Source organism: Drosophila rhopaloa, unplaced genomic scaffold, assembly GCF_018152115.1.
Source record: "Drosophila rhopaloa isolate 14029-0021.01 unplaced genomic scaffold, ASM1815211v1 contig_179, whole genome shotgun sequence".
In the NCBI taxonomy this organism is placed as follows: Eukaryota; Metazoa; Arthropoda; class Insecta; order Diptera; family Drosophilidae; genus Drosophila; species Drosophila rhopaloa.
Window position 1 is genome coordinate 364,259 of NW_025335060.1, and position 25,696 is coordinate 389,954.

At 40.1% G+C, this 25,696-nt stretch overlaps 2 protein-coding genes across 4 annotated transcripts in view; both read left to right on the plus strand.

Moving 5' to 3' along the window:
* LOC108041829 (transcriptional regulator ATRX homolog) overlaps positions 1 to 25,696 on the plus strand; it is a 346,165-nt gene that overhangs the window by 319,131 nt on the left and 1,338 nt on the right. The window contains exon 7 of one of the 2 annotated variants that reach the window (XM_044459225.1): positions 246 to 1,087. The exons of the other annotated variant lie outside the window; for it this stretch is intronic. Within the exon in view, the coding sequence (XP_044315160.1) occupies positions 246 to 287 (42 nt within the window). The 3' untranslated portion in view covers positions 288 to 1,087. Of the gene's footprint in view, positions 1 to 245; positions 1,088 to 25,696 lie in introns of those variants that run through there. 2 annotated transcript variants of the gene reach the window in all.
* Positions 13,267 to 19,932, plus strand: LOC123037601. Of its 2 annotated transcripts, none has more exons than XM_044459223.1 (2): positions 13,267 to 15,287; positions 19,066 to 19,932. In XM_044459223.1, the coding sequence occupies exons 1-2, from the start codon at positions 14,526 to 14,528 to the stop codon at positions 19,156 to 19,158; spliced, it is 855 nt and encodes a 284-aa protein (XP_044315158.1). In that variant the 5' UTR covers positions 13,267 to 14,525; the 3' UTR covers positions 19,159 to 19,932. The 2 variants fall into 2 exon arrangements, with proteins under 2 accessions (XP_044315158.1, XP_044315159.1); XM_044459224.1 differs by having other exon boundaries at positions 13,267 to 15,263.

Below are 25,696 nucleotides of genomic sequence, written 5' to 3' on the forward strand. Positions count from 1 at the left end.
ACACAAGAAAGAAAAACAAAGAAAATTGACAAATTAAATGAAAAACGTCATGATTTTGAAATAGACACAAGATTTAAACAATCACCACAACTAAAATCAAAAACTACAAACCCATTTAATAAGACAGGAAGCTTGAGGAAGGTAGATAAAAAACATTTCGAAGAAATAAACAGAGGCAGGAAAATAACTCATTACAAATCAAAATTTAAAAAGATAATTAATAAAAGTAAATACGATAATTCCAGGGAGGCAGAAGGAATGAAAGGACACAACAACAATCTGATTAGAATCATCACTTTCTTGATTATAATAATAACAACAACTAAAATGGCAATGGGACAAAACATTGAAATAAATCTAATTAAATCTCAGAATGGATACATTGTATTTAAAACCGGATCCATAGATATTCCAACGAATTTCGAATAGCACTATTTAAGTATTAATATAACTAAAACAGAGCAACTATTTGAAAAACTTTTAAAAGAAGCAAATGAATTTAATGATATTATTATCCACAAGCTGTTAATATACTAAAACCCATAAAAATTTCCAAATTAATAATATTGAACCAAATATTTTATTGAGATGGAATATCCCTAAAACATTTTTAAATCACAATTGTATTAATAAAGAAATTTCTATAGTTGGTAATAATTTTATTAAAATACTTAATTGTTGAGTGCAGCTATATGAATTCATACTTTCAAATACCATGTTAGAATACACACAAAACATTTACATAAATAATAATGTAACCAAATTAGAACCCTTGTCATATATTAAGACAAAAGAAATTATAGAAGCACGCACAAAATATTATAATGTATTCCAAATAATAACCACAACTACATTTGTAATTACAATCATAAGCATATTATTATACCTATTCTATAAGCTTAAAAACTAATTGTAAAATATTTAAAAGCAAAGGAAGAAACACGAAAAAGCCAAGAAAATGTAAACGATCAACCTACGAGAAACTTAGAAGATAATATAATAATAATATTTTGTTATATCCAAATTTATTGACCTGAGGACAGGTCACCACAAACCTCTATGTACATGTCTACACACCCACATATACATACCCACGTACACATTACTTTAAGAAACTCTCAGAGAAATCGAAACCTAATTGTCAACAAACCAATGAAAAATTTCCATGTTATTAAAAACTCCAGACTAAGAATGAGCCGCTGATCTGACTATCGGCCTTTTCCCACGATTCAGGGTACTCAGATTTCGGGACCGAAATCAAAAACAAAATGAGAACAAAGAACGGTCCAAAGTACAATTATGGAAGTCACTCAATAAACACTAAAGCCACTCATTAAAAAGCTCCAAAGCTCAGAACCGAAGTTTGATCGTAGATAAAGTAGGAGTTAGAGAGCGAGTTCAGTATGAGACTTTTAACTATCAGGTCGGTGTTCTTCCAAATAGAAAATAAAATTGTATCGGTTTAATTTAACTTACGGTACGAATATTTAATTATATATATGTATTGGGGGCCGTTTGGTGTCGGATTCATTTTTATACATACACTGACCCCCGAAGAACATGTACTTGCTCTCCGACATATGTATATATATATTTTTTATACCCTTGCAGAGGGTATTATAATTTCAGTCAAAAGTTTGCAACGCAGTGAAGGAGCATCATCAGCATCACCAGGAGAGGCGATCTAGCCATGTCCGTCTGTCCGTCCGTCCGTCCGTTTGTCCGTCCGTCCGTCCGTCCGTCCGTCCGTCCGTCCGTCCGTCCGTCCGTCCGTCCGTCCGTTCTTCCGTCCGTCCGCCAGTCCGTCCGTCCGTTTCTACGCAAACTAGTCCCTCATTTTTAAAGCTATCTGCTTGAAACTTTCCCAAAAGTTGTCTTTCTATTGCAGGTAGTATATAAGTCGGAACGAGGCGGATTGGGCGACTATATAATATAGCTGCCATATAACTGATTGATCGGAAATGCCATAACTTTGATATTTGTAAAGTTAGGAAGTTGGGACTTTCTATGGGTTTTATTTTTGGCCATTCAATCCGACCTACCAAATTTCATAAGGATCGGCCGACTAAATCCTATAGCTGCTTGTTGAGCGCAGCGGCAAACCACTCCAACTAAAGAGAGAATCAGAATCACTCATTTCTAAGCGGCTCCTCTTATCTCTCTATTAATTGGACTACTCAGTCTGAGCACCCCTCTCAACACCTACGGTCCGTCGCCAGAGCATACATTTTGCTGTTGTTGATTGCAAGCTGCGGTGTTCGCAAAGCCCGTAGCTCTTGCATACATATAAACGTTAATAAACTGAAGTATTGAATTTATCTCGCCTTGTGATTCGTTTTAAAATAGCTGGCAAAAAGGCTTGTTAGCTCAACATCTGGAGGCCCCTGCGAGATTTTTAAATTCAAGTTTGTGAAAATTCGTTTGTGCAAAAAACTAAACAACCGTTACATTAGGCTGGTTCCGCTTTAAGCCGGTCCTAATAAAATATTGTATGTTATATTATATAATTGCATAAATATCGGCATATTTTGCATGTACTTATATGCATATAGGGCGGTGGTTATTTTGTTTGATATCACAGTGCCTCTCGAACTGGTGACTGTACTTTTTGCCGTTACAACAAAAACAAAGACTTCTGACAATTGTAACTGTAAACTCACGACGAAGGCAACACAGTGGCAAACCATAATATTATGACGGCTGAAAACAAAGTGCGGTTTTTGAAGTGCAAAGCCGAATCGGTGTACAATAGCTTAAAGCGCCTGGATATTTCTCTAGCTAAAGACGCGATTTGCCTGTTTGTGTCTGCGGAGTTGACAGTTCGGCTAGAACTTCTTGAGCATACTCAAGCCTCCTTCAGGCTTGCCCACAATGCGCTGGAGGAGCTAGACTATTCGGAAATCGGCAGTAAGCTTAGCGACAATTTTGAAATGCTCATGGTATCGGTCAAGTCACGGCTAAGGCTGCAACTTGACAACTGTCAGCTTCGAATGCCAACATCTTCCACTATGCACCTTGATCCCAGCCTGGATCAGTCAACTGTCATGGTTGATCGAGGGCATAGGACTCGCCAGCCCGAAGTAAAACTGCCTACATTCTCCAGTGGATACACCGAATACTCTGACTTCCCACCATGTTTACCTCGATGATAGATAAGGACCCCTACTTGGCTGACATAGAAAAGCTTCAACATTTGCGGTCATGCTTAGCTGGAGCTGCGCTGGAGTCGGTTCGATCATTAGAAATATCTGGTGCCAATTATCGTGCGGCACTAGAAATCCTAAATAAGCGCTTTAATAATAAACGTCTTGTTTTCCAGGCACACATCAATGAAATTCTTAGGCTCAAGAGGCTCGAGTCTGCGTCTGCTGTGGCATTGCGGGATTTTTCGGACAAAATTATTGGGCATATGCGAGGGCTTCAGGCCTTGGGAGATTTAAAACAAATCTCAGGCTGCATGGTTGTATACATGATTGCGCAAAAATTGGATGCAGCAACCAAAGCTTACTGGGAGGAAAGTTTGTCAATGGATAGGATTCCAAGCGAGGAGGATTTGCTCTCGTACCTTGAAGGGCAATGCCAGAAACTGGAGAGCGTTCAGCATGGCTTGGCTTCCAACATGGCCCATGACCATTCAGCTCCAAGGCCTGCCAGAAGGCTGTTACTTGGTGCCCAGGTCAGCCAGAGTAGCTGCTCTTTTTGTGATACTCCTGGTCATGGAATATACTCCTGTAGCTCCTTCGCCGGTCTGTCTCCTAGTCTACGGCAAAAATAAATTAAAAGACTTTCCTTGTGCTTCAATTGCCTAAAGAAGGGGCACCACACTCGAACGTGCAATTTCGGCCATTGCCGCACATGCGGTGGAAAACACCACACGCTGCTCCATCTACGCCCTGATGATTCACCGTTGCAAGTTCCTGCTCATCAAATAAATGCTTCATGTTTCCCCGTACCCTCGCAGCCATCTGCCTCGCTTGCGACCCAAGGATTTCATTCTGATGTTGTGCTCTTGGCCATCGCTATAGTTCTTGTAAAGAACAGAGCAGGTTCCCTGGTACCTTGCCGAGTCCTACTGGATTCTGGATCTCAACTACACCTAATTACATCTCGCTTCGCCAAGGAGTTGCAGTTAAGGAAATATCGGTCAGCATCAACGGTAACTGGCCTTGGTGATACAGCTGTTTCTTCGGAAGGATCTACAGTCAGCATCGCCCTCCAGTCGCGTTCTTCTGAATACTCTGTGGCTCTAACGGCGCTGGTCGTGCCAACGATTACGGACAGTCAGCCTAGTTACATCATTGATATTGCTGATTGGAATATGCTTACAGTTGGCTGACCCTGCATTCAACTGTCCCCAGCGCGTTGACCTGCTCCTTGGTGCCGGCCTATTTTATGACCTGTTATGCGTGGGCCAAATTAAGTTGGTTCATGGATTGCCTCTACTGCAGAAGACTCGCCTTGGTTGGATCGTGACTGGTGGTGGAGATAGGCTTCGCGGCAATACATCTCTTTTGGCATCTCAAGGCTTGGAAAATGGAGCTACACTACATAATGTCCGCTTGGAAAATCTGGTTAGGCGATTTTGGGAAGTCGAAAATTTGGACAGTGGAGTTATAACGGCCAGCAAGGAAGAGCTGGAGTGTGAGGATCATTTTATCAAAAACTTCTATCGTCTTCCCTCTGGCACTTACTCTGTTCGCTTGCCGTTGAAGCACCATGCTAAAGCATGGCACACCAAAGATTTCATAATCTTGAACTTAAACTTTTGAGGAATCCCCACTTAAAGCGTCAATATGTGGCCTTTATTAAGGAATATTTGGAGTTAAACCACATGTCCAGAGTCAGCCCCGAGGCTGTGGGCCTTTGCAAGTTTTTCCTGCCGCACCATTGTGTTCTAAAGGAGGATAGCACAACAACCAAGCTTCGCGTTGTTTTCGATGGATCGGCTTTAGCCTCATCCGGGTCGTCTCTTAATGATATCCTTATGGCTGGGCCCGTTATACAGCCAAGGCTGTTTAAATTTATAAAATTTGAATGTATAAAATTTCGTACTTATCAGGTGGCCCTGACTGGAGACATTTGCAAGATGTATCGGTGCGTAAGGGTGAGTGAACCCGATAACTACTTGCATTTTATGGCGAGACGAACCGGACAAAGAGCTCGAAGTTTACAAACTGGATGCAGTGACCTACGGAACCAAGCCTGCCTCATTCCTTTCTGTTCGAGCAATGCCCCAGCTGCCCATTGATGAGAGGGATTCCTTCCCTGCTGGCTCAGTTGCTCTGGAACACGATTTCTATGTCGATGATTTCATCTCCGGTGGAAGCTCTGTTGGTGAGGCTATCGAGAAAATGCGACAGACCACTGAGATACTTGCTCGAGGTGACTTAAAGTTACGAAAGTGGTGCACCAGCCACCCCGAGGTTTTAAAGGATGTGTCAGATGATGACAAGGAGAAGTATTTGAAGTTCGGCGATGGCAGCGATATAACCAAAACTCTTGGTCTTGCATGGGATCCGGCAACAGACGAGCTGCTGTTCTCTTTATCGTCTCTAGATCCCGGCTCCAAGGCCTGCCGACGATCTTTTCTGGCCACCGTTGCTCGTTTCTATGACCCGCTAGGCCTTCTTGGTCCAGTAATCACAAGGGCCAAGCTGTTTCTTCAACAACTCTGCAAGGATAAATTAGATTGGGATGAAAGTTTAACCTTGGCCCGTAACACCTGCTGGATTGAAATGTGCATCAGTTTTCAGAGCGTCCAACGCATATCAATTCCCAAGATTTTTGCTTCTTTCAGAAACTGATGTTGAAATTCATGGTTTCTGCGATGCCAGCGAGGAAGCTTACGGAGCTTGCATATATGTATGTGCTGTCTAGGGGCACTTCTACAGCCAGCAGCCATCTCTTATGCTCCAAATCCCGAGTAGCGCCTCTCAAAACGTTATCTGTATTTAAGCTGGAGTTATGTGGCGCCCTGCTACTAGCCAAGCTGATGAATGAAGTTATGAAAATGGGTATGTTCAATGGTCCTTTTCACTGCTGGTGTGATTCCTCTGTGGTGCTATCCTGGATCGGTAATGAGCCTTGCAAATTCAAAGCCTTCGTGGCAAACCGAGTGGCTTCTATACAGGAATTGGTGGTCGCAAGGATTGGCCTACGCGTCTGCATTATGGCGATCCGAGCCTCGAGTTCCGTAAGCAGGTGCTGATGGTCAAGTTTCCTCACTTTGATGTTACCCTTAGATCAAAGTATGGCAACTCGTTCCCTTCCATGCAGCGCGTGTTCGCGTACATTTACAAATTTTCTCACCGCTTGTGGCATCGTGGTCTCGAGGTATCTGATGTGCAACGTGGGACATATATGCTCTGGCGAGGCGTCCAATTGGCTCATTTATGGGAAGATATAAAGGAGCTTCGTTCAAATAGCATTGTTAAGAAATCAAGTTCAATTGCTTCGATCTTGCCCTTCATAGATGCAAGTTATCCAACCCGTGAAACGGTATAATTAATAAACACATTTTTAAATTCAATTATCCAACCCGTAAAGCGATTCCACTTATGGAATAAATAAAAAAATTTTTAAATTCAATCTCAGCTACATTGCCTTTGCTTATGATTCTGCCTTCGCCTTTTTCATTAACTTCGAAGGCCGCGCTTGACCGTTCTGCTAAGATAAATAGACCTATCGTAAAGTAAACAACAGCTTCCGTTCGAAGCCAAACTCTCACGTTCAAAGCCAAAATTGCATCGGTCAGCATAATTCAATTTCACAACGAGATGCGACAGTTTCAGCATAAGCTTCTGGACGAGGTTCGTTGGAGAAGATTTTAGAATTAAGGAGGCAGTCTTAGTCGGATTGAAACCGGGATCGGTCAAAGAAATAATAATAAGTGAAAGTGTCTTGATGTAATAAAGAGTTAGTGAATTAAGGTCGGCACCAATAAAGTGAAATTAAAAAATAAAATTTATATTTTTTTTAATCAACCAATAAGATTAAATTTTATTGGCGCACAACGTGGGGCTGTGTCATTAAAAAGTTTCAAAAATAAAAATTTAATGAAAAACAAAGTTAAATTTACAACGGAACTCGCGCAGCCAAGAACTAAAATTTTTATTGGAAAAATTAAAACATCCAACACCAAACAGTGATCGTGTAATGGAAATCAATAAATGAAATAATCCATTAAGTTGATTAGTTGGTGGACTGAAGATCTAAATCTCAAACATCAAGAACACTATAAAAATAAAATAAATCCGAAAACCGCTAAAACAACTAAAACTACAAAACCAACCAAAAACAACAAGCAATTAATCAGACAACCAATAGCCAACCAAAGAAAAATTGACAGGAAGGAAGGGCTGTAGGGCAATCCCTCACCAACACTGGAAAAATTTGTAATCTCTATCGACAACAAGAAGAACATCGCATAACTTGAAAGAAGACCCCATCGGACAGTATCGTGAGAATAAATATAATTTTATTTTAAATAAGGGGTTGAAAAGAAAATTTATTTAAGACAAGTACATTTTTTATGAAATAACAGTGAGAATAAAAAAAGAACAATCTGGAAAATTTAATAGATAGTTTCGGTGAATTAAATTTAACAATGGCAACTGGAAGTTCAGCTAATTTTTCTACAGGTGGTTTAGCCACAGCCAGTAACCTAACTGTGAAATTATTTAACAGATTAATTAATGTTCAATTGAGCGAAGTAAGCAAAAAAATAGATGGTTTGGAAGAAAAGTTAGCTACAGACGCAAACATAGTAGAGGACTATAAAATTCAAAAAGTTGACGTAAATATAAAATGTGAAACCACTCTTGAAGTAATCAAATCATTACCGAACTTCACCGGGGAACCAACACAATACGTAGGTTGGTGAGAAGCTGCAGAAACTGCAATGAGCCTTTATAAAATTCAGAGTCAGCAGTATTTTATCGCGTTAACAATTTTACGAAATAAAATCATGGGATCAGCCCACGACGCTCTTACCAATCATGGCACTGTTCTAAATTTTCAAGGAATTTTATATAGATTGGATTTTATATATAGTGATAAATGATCAATCCATATTCTTGAGTCCGAATTAAGTATCCTTAGACAAGGTAGAATGACAGTTACTGAGTACTATAATGAAGTCCATAAAAAATGACTTTACTAATAAACAAAACTATAATGACATACGGAAAAGATAACGTAATTACCAAAGAAACAAACAAAACAATAAGGAGCAATGCTCTACGAATTTTTATCTCTGGATTAAATGGTCCGATAACAGAAAACCTTTTCTCATTAAATCCACCGGACTTGCCCAATGTGTTGGCAAAGGTCCAGGAATTAGAGTCAAAGTCGAACTCAATTTTCAAACAGATACTATGACTTTAAAAATGAAAATAAAAATCAGGGAAATAATTTAAGATTTAATTCTAAGCAAAACACTAATACTAAAGGGAACGGAAATAATTGGAATTATAATCAAAATAATAATTGGCCACAGAATAAGAATTTTTGGCAAAATAATAATCAGAATGCCAATCAAAAAGAACAACCTGTCGAGCCAATGGATGTAGATTCATCGCTCCAATTTCAAAATAAGCCCAGTAATAATTGGCAGTTAAATAATCGAGGTAGATAAAATAATAATTATTATCAAAACAATAATCGCACAAACTATTATCGTCCAAATCAAACCAAAGAGCAAACTCAAGCTCAAACAAGAAAGGAGAGCAAACTTCGGGCGAAGCCGAAGTTGATATACCCTTGCAGAATATTCTGTAAATTATATTCTCCAAAATTATTTATATGATGCATTCTTAATACTCATAAAAAAACCCAACTTCCCAACTTTAAAAACACCAAAGTTATGGCATTTCCAATCGTTCAGTAATATGGCACAGCTATAAGATATAGTCGGCGGATCTTTAAGAAATTTGGTAGGTCGGATTGATTGGCGAAAAATTAAACCCATAGATAATCCCAACTTTCTAACTTTACAAACACCAAAGTTATGGCATTTCCGATCAATCAGTTATATGGCGGCTATAGAATATAGTCGGTCGATCCGACTATATTGATTGATTTATTGACCAAATATAAATCCCATAGAAAATCCCAACTTCCTAACTGTAAAAACACCAAAGTTATGACTTTTCCGATCGTTCAGTTATATGACAGCTATATGATATAGTGGCCCGATACGGCTCGTTCCGACTTATATACTACCTGCAATAGAAAGACAACTTTTGGGAAAGTTTCAAGCAGATAGCTTTAAAACTGAGGAACTAGTTTGCGTAGAAACGGACGGACAGACAGACGGACAGACGGGCGGACAGACGGACGGACAGACGGACGTGGCTAGATCGACTCTCCTGGTGATGCTGATCAAGAATATATATACTTTATAGGGTCGGAAATGTCTCCTTCACTGCGTTGCAAACTTTTGACTGAAATTATAATACCCTCTGCAAGGGTATAAAAAGGGAACTAGAAGGAACAGTTAATCAGCCTGCTAGTAAGGTAACAAGATTAAATAATATCAATGAAGATCATTTTTTAGATCAGACCCCTACAGGGTAATGCCTTATCTTAAAAGAGTGGACAGAAAAACTAAGAAAGAGTTAAATATTTTAATAGACACGGGCTTGCTATATAAAGAAGGGAATTTTTGAGAATAAAAATGAATTATCAGTTTACAAAAAAGTATCTACAGTTCATGGGTATTCAATTATTAAATATTACCAATATATAAATATATTTGGAACAAGATATTTGCTCTATGAAATAGAAGGATTGGAATCTGACCTATTAATTGGGTTTAATTTATTAAGAAAAATCGGAGCAATTATAAATATTGAAAAGAGAGTGTTGGAGTATAAGGGGAATACAGAAAAGTTATTATATTACGATAGTGAGGAAAAAAATGAAACAAGTTTAATGGAAGTCAATAATACTCTTCCATTAAAAGAATTTATTTTAAAAAAATATTTTGATTATATAAGTTTCGAAAACACAGATTCTATATTTGTGGAAAGAAGCGAGAAAAGTTTGGGATCAACAAATCCTGAACGCGCCGACGATGAAATTTCCGTCAACAAAAAATTAAATAGTTTGGGATCAATAAATCCTGAACGCGCCGACAATGAAATTTCCGTGAACAAAAAATTAAATAGTTTGGGATCAATAAATCCTGAACGCGCCGACGATGAAATTTCCGTCAAAAAAAAAATTAAATAGTTTGGGATCAACAAATCCTGAGCACGCCGACGATGTAGTTTCCGTCAACAAAAAAATTATTGGTTTAGGATCTAAAAATCCTAAACACCCCGACGTCGATTTTTCCGTCAACAAAAGAATAAAAAATATTAAAACTAAAAAGCCCAAGCGAAATAAAATGAATAATATTAATATGACCAGTACAAATCGAATAGAAGTACTGGAGAAGAAAATAATTGACATAATCGAGGAGGAACACTCAAAAATAAATTTACAAATTCCATTTTGTACCGATATTCGGAGTGAAATAAACACCGAAAATGACAGGGCAATTTATAGTAAACAATATCCTTATGCCTTATCAGTATCCGATTTCGTTAGTACGGAAATCAATAGAATGCTTAAGGAAAAAATTATAAGACCTAGAAGAAGTCCTTATAATTCTCCAGTGTTAGTGGTACCCAAAAAAGGTCAAAATGAAGATGGCAGTCTCAAACATAGATTAGTAATAGATACCCGATGCAAGACCCGTCTATAATATAATATTAGCTAATTTAGGAAAGGCTAAATACTTCTCAACAATTGATTTGGAATCTGGATTCCACCAAATTTTAATGAAAGATTCAGATATTGAAAAAACAGCATTTTCTATTAATAACGGAAAATTTGAAGTTTTACGAATGCCTTTTGGGTTAACAAACGCACCCAGAATTTTTCAAAGAGCTATGGATGATATCTTAAGAGAACAAGTAGGAAAAACTTGCCATGTTTATATGGACGATATAATTATTTTTTCAAACACTATTGAACAACACTATGCTGATTTAATTAAAAAAATCAATATTTTACAAAGAGCAAATATGAAACTTTCTCTCGAAAAATCTAAATTCTTTATATTAGAAACCACATTTCTAGGGTACATTGTTTCTCATAATGTAATTAAAACGGATCCCGAAAAAATTGTAACAATTACAAAATATCAGATTCCACGTAATATTAGAGAACTCCGAAGTTTTCTGGGTTTAACAGGGTATTACAGAAAATTTGTCCGTAACTATGCAAAAATTGCTAAACCATTGACAAAATATCTAGGAGGGGAAAATGGAAAGGTTTCTAAAAGAATGTCTACTAAAGTTTCAATACAGTTTGACGAATCAGCTGCACAAGCTTTCAACGAGCTAAAAGAGAATCTAATAGCACAAGCCGAATTAGTTCAGCCAGATTATAGTAAGAAATTCGTTTTAACTACAGACGCATCAGACGTAGCTATCGGGGCAGTACTCACACAAGATAATAAACCAATTACGTTTATTTCAAAAACATTAAATAAAACGGAACAACTTTATGCTACAAATAAAAAAGAATTGTTAGCTATAGTATGGGATTTAAAAAATCTACGGAAGTATTTTTATGGATTATTTGGCATAGAAATACAAACGGATCATCAATCCATATCGTTCACAATTTCGGATAAAAATCCAGACGTAGAGATGAAATGATGGTATTCTTTCATTGAAAGTCTTACCCAAAAAATTTTATACAAACCCGGATCAACAAATGTTGTAGCCGATGCATAATCACGAATACAAATAAATAATATTACAAACAGCGACATAGAAGTTTCTGAACAGTCAAACTCAGACCAAGACACACTGCATTCAGCTGAAAGTAGTTTTGAAAATGTAATACAAGAGACCCGTAAACCGTTAAATCCATTTAAACAACAATTGTTATTAACAACGGGGAGGTATACAATACATGAGTCACTGGGCATTTTTGACAAGACAAGACACATAATCGAATATGATACAGTTGAGAATTTAATTAGCATATTAAGAGAGTATCTTCCACCTAACATAACGGTTGGAATTCATTGCAGTTTAGAAGATTTATATCATATTCAAGTTTCTTTAAGAAATAGTTTTACTAACAAATTTCTTTTTTTTAACGCGATTATTTCTACAAGACGTAGAAAACGCCGAAGATAGAGCTATAATAATAGAGGAAACACACATTCGAGCTCAAAGGGGACTAGACGAAAATCATAAACAAATCAGTAGATTATATTATTGGCCCAATCTATTTGTAAAACTAAAAGAATATATAAAAAATTGTAAAATTTGCAATGAGAACAAATATAACAGACACCCTATTAAAATTCCAATTGGGGAAGCCCCAGTCCCAACAAGGCGAAAATTTACACATTGACATATATTATGCGCAAAGTTTAACTTTTACAACTTGTATTGACGCGTACTCTAAATTCCTAGTAGTTAAAGAAATTCAGAATAAATTAAATACCGAAAATAAAGTAATGGAACTACTTCAACATTTTCCCCTAGCCAAAGTAATTATGACCAATATGACCGCGTACTCTAAATTCCTAGTAGTTAAAGAAATTCAGAATAAATTAAATATCGAAAATAAAGTAATGGAACTACTTCAACATTTTCCCCTAGCCAAAGTAATTATGACCGATAACGAACCAAGCTTTACCTCGGCTCAATTTAAATCTTGCACAAAGATGCGGTGTAACTCTACATTACGCAGACCCTCAAACGGACAAGTGGAAAGGACACTAACAGAATTAGCTCGCTGCATAAAAGAACAATTTAATTTAACTGACTATTTCGAAATCGTAAAAAGAGCCGCTCAGGAATATAATCAGAGTATTCATTCCACAACAAACCAAAAACCGGTTGACATTCTTTATAATAAAATCGAACCCGATAATATTCCACAAATATTAAAAAATACACAGGAGAAAATGTTAGAAACACATAATGAAAACAGAAAAGAAAAACAATATCACGTAGGACAAGTTGTTTATGAAAAGAAATATGGAGAAAGAAATAAACTTAAACCAAGATATAAGAAGCAAATAGTTAAAGATGTTATGCCTAATAAAATAATAATCAACAGTAGAAACAGAATTATTTACAAAGATAATATTAAGCATTAATAAATTATTTTTTTTTAAATGTATTCTTTAATACATATTTAATCAATTATAATATTGGCCAGTTCAGAAATAATTGATTACTTGAACCATGAATTTTTTCTGTTCAAAGACAACAAGGATGTACTTACGTATGAATCTTACAACGATTTATTCCACGTAACTAATTTAAGTTTTTATAAGGAAATAATTAATATAGAATCAGATAATATAAAAAAGGATTCAAATAAAAGGTCACAATGGGAAATAAAGTACGACTTAGAAGTAATCGAATTAATCTTATCCCAGTTAATATCAGCTAAAAAAAAAAGAGGAATAAATGAATTAGGCACCGTGTGGAAATGGTTAGAAATGGAAATGGTTAGAAATAGAAATGGAACTCCGGATCATGATGATTTCATTAAAGTACAAAATAAAATCAATGACCTAATTGAAAATAATAATAAACAGTCTGTCGGGAGCAGCCGCAGAAATCAATTTAAAATCATTTCAAAACCATTTATTGTTTTCTATTTTGGTCAGCATCACTGACAACAACAATGTAAACAAAAGCTTCTCATTTATCTATCTGCATGCGTGGGTGAGATAAGCCGAGATAAGCGACTGCGCTCGCTGATCTCTCGGACCTGCGCACTCTCATTTTTGCATTTGCTTTTGATCGCTGGTACGAAGCAGTTCGTTCGCTCTCGCTTCCAGCAATAAAACATACATATTTGAAATCGAACCATACTCTCGGCTTTTTCTTTTAACATTCGCAAAAAAGGTGGCATAAATTAATGCCTCCTCTAAACATTGGTGACCCCGACGTGATCGTGAACTTGTGTTAAAGTGAAGCAATTATTAAATATCGTTTTAATAATTCTAAGCGCCCCTTGCACGTGCCGCGGCAGGGCCACACACACACAAACCTTTTCGCATCGCTTCGCACGGTATTCGCACATACCGACATACATACATACAGTGTACAGTTAGAATCGGCTGCTGTACAGTCTGAACCTTTTGCATAACGGCAAGTGTTATACAACTTCGCGCGCCAGGCAGAGGTCGTTGCCCTTTGTGTTCTATTCCGTCATTACCCTCAAATTCGGTCTTTGGTTTTCGCTGGCCCAAGTGCAGGTGCAGTGCAAATTTCGTGCGGTGACTTTCGAATACCCTACAGACTTTAAATAAAAACTCAAAATGTCAACCAAACATACGAAAAAACCTGAGCTCGCGCCTCACGCTCCAGACGGCGAGGAGTTTTATCGGGCAAAAGCAAATTCTATGGTACGCCAGCTGGCTGCCCTAAATTTATTTCTAACAGAGGAGCAGTTGGCCAAATTCGGTTGCGGTGCGGTTGGATTTAATCGAGCGCATGTACTCTGATTTCGATAGCTCTCGACTTAACCTCGAACGGCTTGTGATCGAGGAGCTGGAGTCGGATGCGCGCTTAACCTTTACCACGGCATATTGTGAGACGAAAGGAAGGATCTGCCGCCATCTCAATAGTGAAAAGAGAAAGTCGTTGGCAAATTCAACTGAGCTGCATGGCATCCTCGGTGGCCACACTGCCGCCTTCAAGTGCAACTCGCGGCCCACCAGGCTACCGGAATTTCAGCTTCCGGATTTCTTCGCCATGTTCAACACGGTAGTGGGAAAGAACGAAGACCTAACAAAGGTGGAAAAATTCCAGCATCTTCGTGCACGTTTGGACGGCATATCGCTGGATGCAATTCGCTCTCTAGAGCCCACGGAAAATAATTACGACAGGGCTTTGGAATTATTAACCTCGAGATTTGATAATAAATTATTGCACTTTCAGGCTCATGTTCGGTCTTTATTCAGGCTACCAGGGGTGGAGAAGGGATCCGCAAGTAGCCTGCGGCAGTTGAGCGACAAGGCAAATTCTCATTTGCGCGCCCTGGCTACTATGGCCTCTACGAAGGAAATCTATGACGGCCTTTTAATCCATCTCATCGTTTCAAAACTGGACATTCAGACCCAGGAGAGGTGGGAAGAAGGGTTGCCTTCCAAGGAGCTGCCAAATTGGGATAAATTCTCATCGTTTTTGGATCTTAGATGCCGCATGATGGAAAATTTGGAATACGCTATGGTAAACCAAGCACCTAGCAAACAGGTTGGAAAAGTAGCTAGCAAATTTTGTCGTAGCACCCTCATTGCTTCATCATCAACTATGCCAGCATGTACCCTGTGCGAGTCTAGGGAACATTATTTGACAAAATGTCCACAATTCTTAGGATTGAACCCCAATCAGCGGTATAGAGAGTCAAAAAGGCTACATCTTTGCCTTAACTGCCTACGAAAGGGACACAGCCTACAGCAATGCAAGTCTGGCAACTGTAGACACTGCCGCCAGAGGCATCATAGTCTTCTTCACTTGGAACCAAATCCCGTTGCAACCCTGCCCCAGCCTGCTCCAGAAATACTTCCGCAAGGATCATCTCACGTCTCTCTAGCCTTGTCCAAAATACAGCCTTTAGCTTCATCGCCGACTAGATCCGAATACGTGCTGCTTGCTACCGCCATAGTCTACGTAAAAAATCGCTCTGGCGTGTTCGTGCCATGCAGAGCCCTGCTCGATTCGGTTTCTCAAATCAATTTCGTCACCTCTCGTTTCGCCAATCAGCTTCAGCTCAAGGTCCATCGGTCAGTCATCTCCATATCAGGAATCGGTGAATCCTCGCTCGCTTCGGATAAATCGGTTTATATTTTCGCGCAGTCGAGTAACGCAAAGTATAGCACTTCGCTCTCAGCTGCTGTCACCCAGTCAATAACCAATTATCACCCGCATTTCGATCTTAACGCGTCTGAATGGAAAATACCGGAAAATCTCGAGCTCGCCGACCCGCTCTTCTACAAAAGTCAACGCATCGACTTGCTTATTGGAGCAAGCATATTCTTCGAGCTGCTTTGTATTGGACAAATTCGATTAGGCAGCAATTTACCCACTCTGCAGAAAACCAGACTTGGCTGGATCGTCTCAGGGTGTCTGACAGTAGGATCTTCCGTTCGCTCATCTTTAGTTTCCATATCTCAAGAGCCCAGCACTCATTCGGAGTCAGAGTCGATATCTGAGATACTAAAGAAATTTTGGGAAATCGACAATTGCGCAGATTCTACAAAAACCATTTCGAAAGAGGAAGCTCTATGCGAGCAGCTATTTCAGCAGGAATACACTCGGCTTGAATCTGGCCAATATTCGGTACTACTTCCTGCCAAAAATAGTTTCGATGTTCTAGGAGATTCATTCGATCGTGCGCTTCTTCGTTTTAAAGCACTCGAGGCCAAATTAGCTAGAAATTTAGAGCTGAAGTCGCAATATAAAGCCTTTATAGACGAGTATCTAAACCTTGGCCACATGTCTCTAGCAACTAAAAATGCTGCAGCTCATCAATATTACCTACCCCACCACTGCGTCCAAAAGTTGGAAAGTACAACGACAAAACTGCGAGTTGTTTTCGACGGCTCCGCGAAGTCCACTTCGGGATATTCGTTAAACGATTTGTTGTACGCTGGCCCTTCCATTCAACCAAAAATCTTCACTACCCTGCTTCGTTTTCGATTTTTCAAGGTTGCTTTGTGTGGAGATATTTGCAAAATGTATCGCTGCGTTCGGGTTACACATCCCCATCAGATTCTACAATGTATTTTGTGGCGCGATCGGCCAGAAGACGAGGTACAAGTTTACTCGCTCGACACCGTAACCTATGGCACGAAGCCTGCTGCTTTTTTGGCAATTCGTGCAATGCAGCAGCTGTCTTACGATGAAGAAGCGGAGTTTCCAGTAGCAGCTAAAATCATACGCACAAATTTCTACGTCGATGATTTAATCGCAGGAGGAGACACCATTGAGGAGGTCGTTGAAATTCGTCAACAAATCAAGGCGCTCTTGGAAAGAGGACATTTCCCAATTCGCAAATGGTGTTCCAACGAACCTGCGGCGCTAGAAGGAGTGGATGACTCGGATCGGGAGAAAACTTTAAAGTTCCACGACGGAACTGACGTTACAAAGGCGTTAGGTTTATCTTGGGACACGCTATCGGATAGCTTGCTTTTCAGCTTCTCAAACGAATAGACTGAAAAACCCGCAACTAAGCGCAGCATTCTGTCGGCTATCGCTAGGTTTTACGATCCCCTTGGATTAATAGCACCGATCATAACCAAACTTAAAATTTTCATGTAGGTCTTATGGAAGGATAAACTCGACTGGGATGAGTCTCTGCCGCAATCTTTACATTCCTCTTGGTTGGAGCACATGTCGCAGATCGCCACAGTTGCTTGCTTGAAATTTCCACGCTTTGTTCTACAGCATAACTCATCGTGCGAAATACATGGATTTTGCGATGCAAGCATGGCAGCTTACGGAGCTTGCATTTACGTTCGATCAGAGAACCAAGGCATAGTTTCTTCGAACCTACTTTGCTCAAAGTCAAGAGTCGCACCCTTGAAGACCCTCACGATTCCGAAGTTGGAGTTATCTGCCGCTCTTTTACTGTCCGAACTTGTCTCTCAAGTGGCACAAATTGCACCTCGATCTTGCTCTTTTCATTGTTGGTCAGATTCGACAATAGTTTTGGCTTGGATCCGTCAACCTCCTTCGGACTTTAACATTTTCGTTTCGAACCGGATTTCGCAGATACAGGAGAGAACTAAGGGAATGACTTGGAGGCACGTACCGTCACGACAGAATCCGGCAGATATCTTATCTCGTGGATGTACCCCTATTGAGCTGGTGGGATCAAAGCTTTGGAGTGAAGGACCGCAGTTCTTACTCACTGATTCTTCTACATGGCCCGATGACGCACCCCCTGTCAAGGAACTTCCTGAGCGTCGACGCAGCGCATTGGTGCTGTCGCAGGAAATAGACATCTCGCAAAGTTGCAAGTTTGGAAACTCGTTTGGGAGAATGCAGAGAGTCTTCGGATATATATATCGGTTCCTTCAAAGGGTCAGCAAGGATCGAGTACGGCATAAAGGAGAGCTTACAGTCGAGGAAATCAAAGGTGGTACTCATCTACTCATTAAAGGGATTCAGCGCGTGCATTTCGCCGAAGATCGCAAGGCACTAACCATGAAGATGAAGCTGTCGCCGAGGAGTAAACTTCTATCCTTAAAACCATTTATAGATGCAGGAGGTCTGATGCGCGTCGGCGGACGCCTTCATAATTCGCAGCTGGATTTCGATGCCAAGCACCCTATAATTCTTCCCAAGTCTCATCACATAACATCAGCTATCATTCATCATTTTCATCGCAAGTTCCTTCATGCAGGAGCACAGAGCTTGTTAGCAGCTTTACGACAGAGATTCTGGCCCATTGGAGGGCGAAAAACGGTTTCTGCTGTCATCAACAAGTGCATTCAATGTTTCAGATTAAAGCCCAAGCTAGTCGAACACATCATGGCGCCGCTTCCGGAGGACCGAGTGCAACCGAATCGCCCATTCGTCATCTCTGGAGAGGACTTTTGTGGCCCCTTTTATTCGAAGTCAGAGGTCAGAAACAGGCCCCCTACGAAATGCTACATAGCCATATTCGTTTGCTTCGTCAGCAAGGCTACACACTTGGAAGTTGTCGAAGACCTTTCAACGCAATCTTTCATAGCAGCCCTGAGGGGAAAGCCTCAAACGATTTGGTCAGACAACGCAACGAAGCTGTTTCTGAGCGATCCTCAAAACATTGAACTATGGAATTCCCTTACGTCGATGGAGATCCGGTGGAATTTCATCCCACCTCGTTCCCCGCACTTTGGTGGCCTGTGGGAGGCCGCGGTCAAATCCGCAAAATATCATTTCATCCGTGTTGTTGGAAAATCGATTCTCACATTTCATAAACTGCGTACTTTAGTTTGTGAAATTTCCGCAATTTTAAACTCACGGCCGCTCTGTCCCATTTCAGAAAACCCAGATGATATTAGTGTTCTTACGCCTGCACACTTTCTCATTGGATCTACATTCACCGCAATGGATGAGCCTGATGTCACCCATCTGAACATCGACCGCTTGAGCCGGTGGCAGCGTGTATGCCAAATGCAGCAAACCTTCTGGCGCAAATGGAGCGCCGACTACCTTTCGCTGCTGCAGGAGCGGACCAAATGGCGCCTTCCTGTGAGCAACATACAGGCAGGAAGCATGGTCCTCATCAAGGAGGACAACATACCCCCTTTGCGGTGGCGCCTCGGCAGGATCGAGAGCACCATCTCCGGAAAGGATGGCGTCGAACGAGTTGCAGTCATCCGAACCGACTCTGGACTATGCAAGCGGGCAATGAGGAAGCTGGCGGTACTGCCCCTTGAAACCACTTCACTTGGAAGCATGACTCTTCCAACGGGGGGAGCATGTCGGGAGCAGCCGCAGAAATCAATTTAAAATCATTTCAAAACCATTTATTGTTTTCTATTTTGGTCAGCATCACTGACAACAACAATGTAAACAAAAGCTTCTCATTTATCTATCTGCATGCGTGGGTGAGATAAGCCGAGATAAGCGACTGCGCTCGCTGATCTCTCGGACCTGCGCACTCTCATTTTTGCATTCGCTTTTGATCGCTGGTACGAAGCAGTTCGTTCGCTCTCGCTTCCAGCAATAAAACATACATATTTGAAATCGAACCATACTCTCGGCTTTTTCTTTTAACACCGTTCACACACCGCATAGTTTAAAATTCGTTAAACATTCGCAAAAAAGGTGGCATAAATTAATGCCTCCTCTAAACACAGTCTATTATTAATTCCAAATTGTTCAAAGAAATAGAATCTCTCTCTGAAGATTTTAAAAAGGTTTTTATTGATCAAGATTTACCACTAAGAAAACATCGCTTACGATTGATAACATTTGATCTACAAAATTTAATTGATACTATCACCCTTGCAAAAATTGACGTTTTCAACACCAAAATTTTAAACACCAAGATATAAAAGAAATATTAAAACACGAGCAAAAGCGAGTAATTATCGCTGACTTAATGGACATCTCTGTGTTCAAAATCGCATTACATAAAGAACTTTTAATAATTTATATAAAATACCCAATAATAAATAATAGATGCGAATTATATTACTCTCGACCCATGTCCCAAATCGATGGAAAATTATTAATAAGTAATCAAGTCGCAAAATGCGAAAATACATATTATAAAATGTCTACATTTAAGAAAGAACTCTTTAATAACTATTGCACTCTAAGTTTAGAAAAAACATGTTTTACCCGACTATTAAACGGTGAACAATCAATTTGTAAAAAAATAAAAGAAAAAAATTTTAAAAAATAGACATTATCCAATTAGGTGGTTCATTCTTAATAACATTTAACGGTACAACCACAATAAATAACGTTTCATATACCAATTAGACAACAAAATTCTTAACTATATTACTACAAACCACTTCAAAAATTATGAAATATCCGATTATATATTTTCAAATAACTCGGAACTCTCTTTAGATAATATAAACATTTTAAATCCTTTCATTAAAATTAATAATACCATAATATCTATATCCTTAAATATTTAAAATTTTTTAAATTATTATTTTTAATTTCTCTACCTATTATTAAATACAGAAATATATTTGTAACCAAAAAACAACGGCCAGAATTAGAAAAACCTATTAACGAAGAAATATTTTTAACAGAATTAAGAGACCGTTTAAACGAAATCCATAATGAATCGGGACGATCCATTTTAGAAGGGGGAGAGTTATCCAACCCGTGAAACGGTTCCACTTATGGAATTAATAAACAAATTTTTAAATTCAATTATCCAACCCACCACCAGAACCACCGAACCACGTACACGTGTCTTTTTGCTCGCCCTGCTGAAAGACTTCCAAAAATCTACAAAGTGACCATCAAAACTAAGAAAAATAGCGAACACACGCTGGCAGCAATGCCAAGGTCAACATCTCCTTTTGGTTAAAACTAAATTTAAAACCGATCTAGCTAATCAAAATCAATTAAAAATGTCGAACGCAAATAAAATATTAACAAGTGCAACCGGTAAAGCCACGAAGCCAAGACGCGATCGGCAACAAATACAACTAGACGAACGACGGCTGTCTTCTGCACGGAACAATGCTTACATTTCAATTGACTCATCGGAGGCAACAACAAAATCAACCGCTACCGAAAGAGCCTGCTCACTGTCACCAGCGATTTTATGCTCAAGCAGCGCTGCCGTTAATCAGTCGTGGAGTTCACAATGCCCGTCACCTCTCTCTCTAATCGATGCACTGACTACTTCGGCTTGTGCGCTCACCAGCACTGTACCCTCTCTTACTACAGCAACGTCAACGACAACAACAACTTTAACGTCTGCGGCTACACAGTGGCCTATCTCAACACCACAAGTAAAACTTAGCTCTACTGACCCTCTCTTACTACAGCAACGTCAACGACAACAACAACTTTAACGTCTGCGGCTACCCAGTGGCCTATCTCAACACCACAAGTAAAACTTAGCTCTACTGACCCTCTTACGAATAATACTCTCGTACAGACGGGGATCGATCGGTATGTACAAATAAAAAGAAAGCTTAGTCCACAAAAAAACGTAAACTCAAATTTGCCAAAAGTACCGAAAACTTTAGGCAACACACGAACATCCGAAAACCGATTTGCCATACATGGCGAGACCGAAGAAGACAAGGGTCAGGCGCCTCAAGTCATGAAAGCTGCAAAGCCACCGCCAATATATATGAGGAAACACAACAGTGTCGATCTGATCAATAAGCTTAAACAAGTAATCGGGCCTAACCACTTCTATATCAATACCCTAAAAAGAGGAAACATATTAGAAGCAAAACTCCAGGTTAACAACGAAGACAACTTCCGTTCTGTAACAAGATATCTCGACAATGAGCTTATAAATTACTACACTTACCAACTAAAAAGTAAGAAAGGCCTACTAGTTGTACTTAAAGGTATAGAATCGACTGTTGCGGTAGCAGAAATAGCTGAAGGCCTCACGGAAAATGGCTTCGACGTTAAGCACATCGTGAACATAGTGAACAGGGATAAAATTCCCCAACCACTGTTTATGATTGAGCTGGCCCCAGAGACGAAACCTCTAAAGAAAAATGCAGTGCATCCTATTTACAATCTGCAATATCTCCTTCACCGAAGAATCACCGTAGAGGAACCGCATAAGCGGAACGGCCCCGTACAGTGTACAAACTGCCAGGAGTTCGGGCATACAAGAACCTACTGCACCCTGCGACCAGTTTGTGCCGCCTGTGGAGATTTGCATTGCATTGAAGCATGCCTGGGAAACAAAGAAGACCCTACTCTGAGGAAATGCAGTAACTGTGGGGGAAATCATAATGCCAACTACCGGGGCTGTCCCGTCTACAAAGAACTCAAGAGCCGCCTAAATCAGAGACGCAGTAATCCATTCGCCGCTCAACACTCTGCCCAACCAAACATCTTCTCCCCATCAACAACCACTCCTGGTGTCTCCTTTGCCAACGCACTCCGCTACCCTGGAATCTCACAAACATCTACCGCCCAACGTGCAGCATTGCGTCCACAGCCACCCATACCAAACCTAAATGATTTTCCGCTCTTAAGACAAAATGGCCAAACAACAACTCAACCTTCTACGCAGCAAAACCAAACTCTTCCCCCACAAACACTTAGCGGTCTAGAATCTACACTGGCTACTCCTGCAAACGTCATGATGACGATTCAAAGTTCCCTTCAAGAACTACTGCGAAACCAGAGCCTTCTAATGGAACTGCTGATCAAACAAAAGTCTGTATAAATGGACTCCTTAAGAATATGCTTCTGGAACGCAAACGGCGTTTCCCGGCACAAAAACGAACTCCTACAGTTCCTAAACAGCCACAATATCGATATCATGCTACTTTCTAAAACCCATCTAACTAATAAAAACTACTTCCATATCATCGGATATATATTCCACGCGACCAACCACCCGGACGGTAAAGTACACGGAGGTACCGGTATACTCATAAAACATTCGCTACTAACTACCTGCAGGTCACATCCCTACGTATAAACCTAATTGGCGGCCCAATTACCCTATCCGCCATATATTGCCCCCCACGCTTCAGTATTGCAGAAAATGAGTTTATGAATTTCTACAACTCACTAGGACGCTGCTTTATAGCTGCCGGTGATTATAACGCAAAGCATCCCCACTGGGGATCTCTTCTTATCAACCCCAAAGGTCGCCAATTATACAACGCTATCATCACTCCTGGTAATACGCTTGACTTTGTCTCACCAGCTAGGCCTACATACTGGCCCACAGATCCAAATAAACAACCTGACATTATCGATTTCGCTGTTATTAGAAGAGTCTCGCACAGGCTGATAAACATAAAAACCTTAGAAGAGCTTACATCGGACCATTCGCCAGTTCTCCTCTGTCTATCTGAACAGCCGCAGCTTCTGGAACGCCCCCAACATCTAACATCAAACAAAACAAACTGGCTGAAGTACAAAAATTATGTAAGTGCACACATCGAACTTGATCTTGAAATTTCCTCTGAATCTGACATTGATAAGTCGCTTAAACACCTCACGGACGCCACCTCCTCTGCCGCCAAACATTCTACGCCAGAACCCTCATCCACAAACCCGCTAAGAACTGGACGCTCAAGTATCCAGATCGAGTCTCTCCTACTTGAAAAACGTAGACTTCGCAGAGACTGGCAGACTCATCGGTCCCCAGCTACTAAGAAAAGACTTAATGAAGCATCTCGAAAATTGTCGAAGGCCCTCTCTACCGAAAAGAACCAGGCCCAACGGGCCTACATTGCGAAACTATCCCCGACGGGTAATAAATTCCCACTATGGAGAGCTCACCCAAACATGCAACCACCAAACAGGTGCCTGGGTGAGCAGTGACGAAGAAAGAGCTAACACCTTTGCCCATCACTTGGAAAACGTCTTCAAGCCCCACCCGCCATCCAACCAATTCACTCTACCGAATGTCTCGCTAGCGTCGCCGTCCTCCCCAGTTACCCTTGAAACCAGCACAATACTTAAGGCTATTAAAGAACATATAAACCCAAAGAAAGCTCCTGGTCACGATTTTATTTCTCCAAAAATAATAATTGAATTACCTGCATGCGCAGTCAGATGCATCGCATTTATATTTAACTCAATATTGAAATGGGGCTACTTTCCTGACCAATGGAAAAAGTCTGTCATTACAATGATCCCGAAGCCAGGAAAAGACAAATCCCAGCCTTCCTCGTACCGGCCCATCAGTCTGCTCCCATGTCTATCAAAGCTATTTGAAAAACTGTTTCTCGTTCATCTAGTAACACATCTTCAAAACAACGGAACGATCCCTCTGCACCAATTTGGATTTAGGGAAAGGCATGGAACTATCGAACAGGTAAACCGCTTAACATCTGAAATTCGCACGGCTTTCGAACACAAGCAATATTGCAGTGCCTTATTTCTGGACGTATCACAAGCATTTGATCGCGTCTGGATCGACGGTCTGGTATACAAAATCAAAACCCTCCTACCGGAAAACACTCACAAGTTGCTTGAGTCATACCTCAGAAACAGAGTTTTCACCGTGAGATGTAAAACCTTTACTTCAACCATCCGTAACATCGAAGCTGGAGTACCCCAAGGAAGTGTGCTTGGTCCAATCTTGTACATCCTTTACACGGCAGACATTCCAACAAGCCGCCAGACCCTCATCTCAACCTTTGCTGACGACACTGCTATTGTCAGCCGCTCGAAATGCCCAAAAACAGCTACAGCCCATTTAAAAGAACACCTGGTAGCTGTAGAAAAATGGCTCGCAGACCTGCGTATCAAAGTCAACGAGCAAAAGTGTAAGCACATTACGTTTACACTAAACTTGTCGAAATGCCCACTACTGGCGCTAAACAACAAGCCGGTTCCACAAGCAGACGAAGTCACCTATCTCGGCATACACTTAGACAGGAGGCTTACCTGGAGAGAGCATATAGAAGCAAAGAAGACCCATTTAAAACTAAAGGCCAGCAGCCTTCACTGGCTCATGAACTACCGCTCCCCCTTCCACTCGAATATAAAGTACTACTGTATAACTCGTGCTTAAAGCCGATCTGGACCTACGGTTCCGAGCTCTGGGGAAACGCAAGCAGCAGCATTATAGAAATTATTCAAAGAGTACAATCAAAGTCCCTACGAAAAATAACTGGAGCCCCCTGGTACATCCGCAATGCAAACATCCAGAGATACCTGGATATAAATCCCGTAAAAGAAGAAATTGTTTCCAGAAAAATTAAATATGAAGCCAGATTATCAAATCACCCAAACCTGCTTGCCAGACAACTCAACCGGCTAAGCCGGTCTACAGCGGAATGATTTCCCATCCCTCTTCAATAACATAAGTTAACGTAACATAGATTAAGATTTGAAAACTTATTGTTAGTTTCTTAAGTAATAGAGAAGATCCAATAAATAAGAATAATGTATAAAAAAAAAAAAAATTATCCAACCCGTGAAGCGATTCCACTTATGGAATTAATAAACAAATTTTTAAATTCAATCTCAGC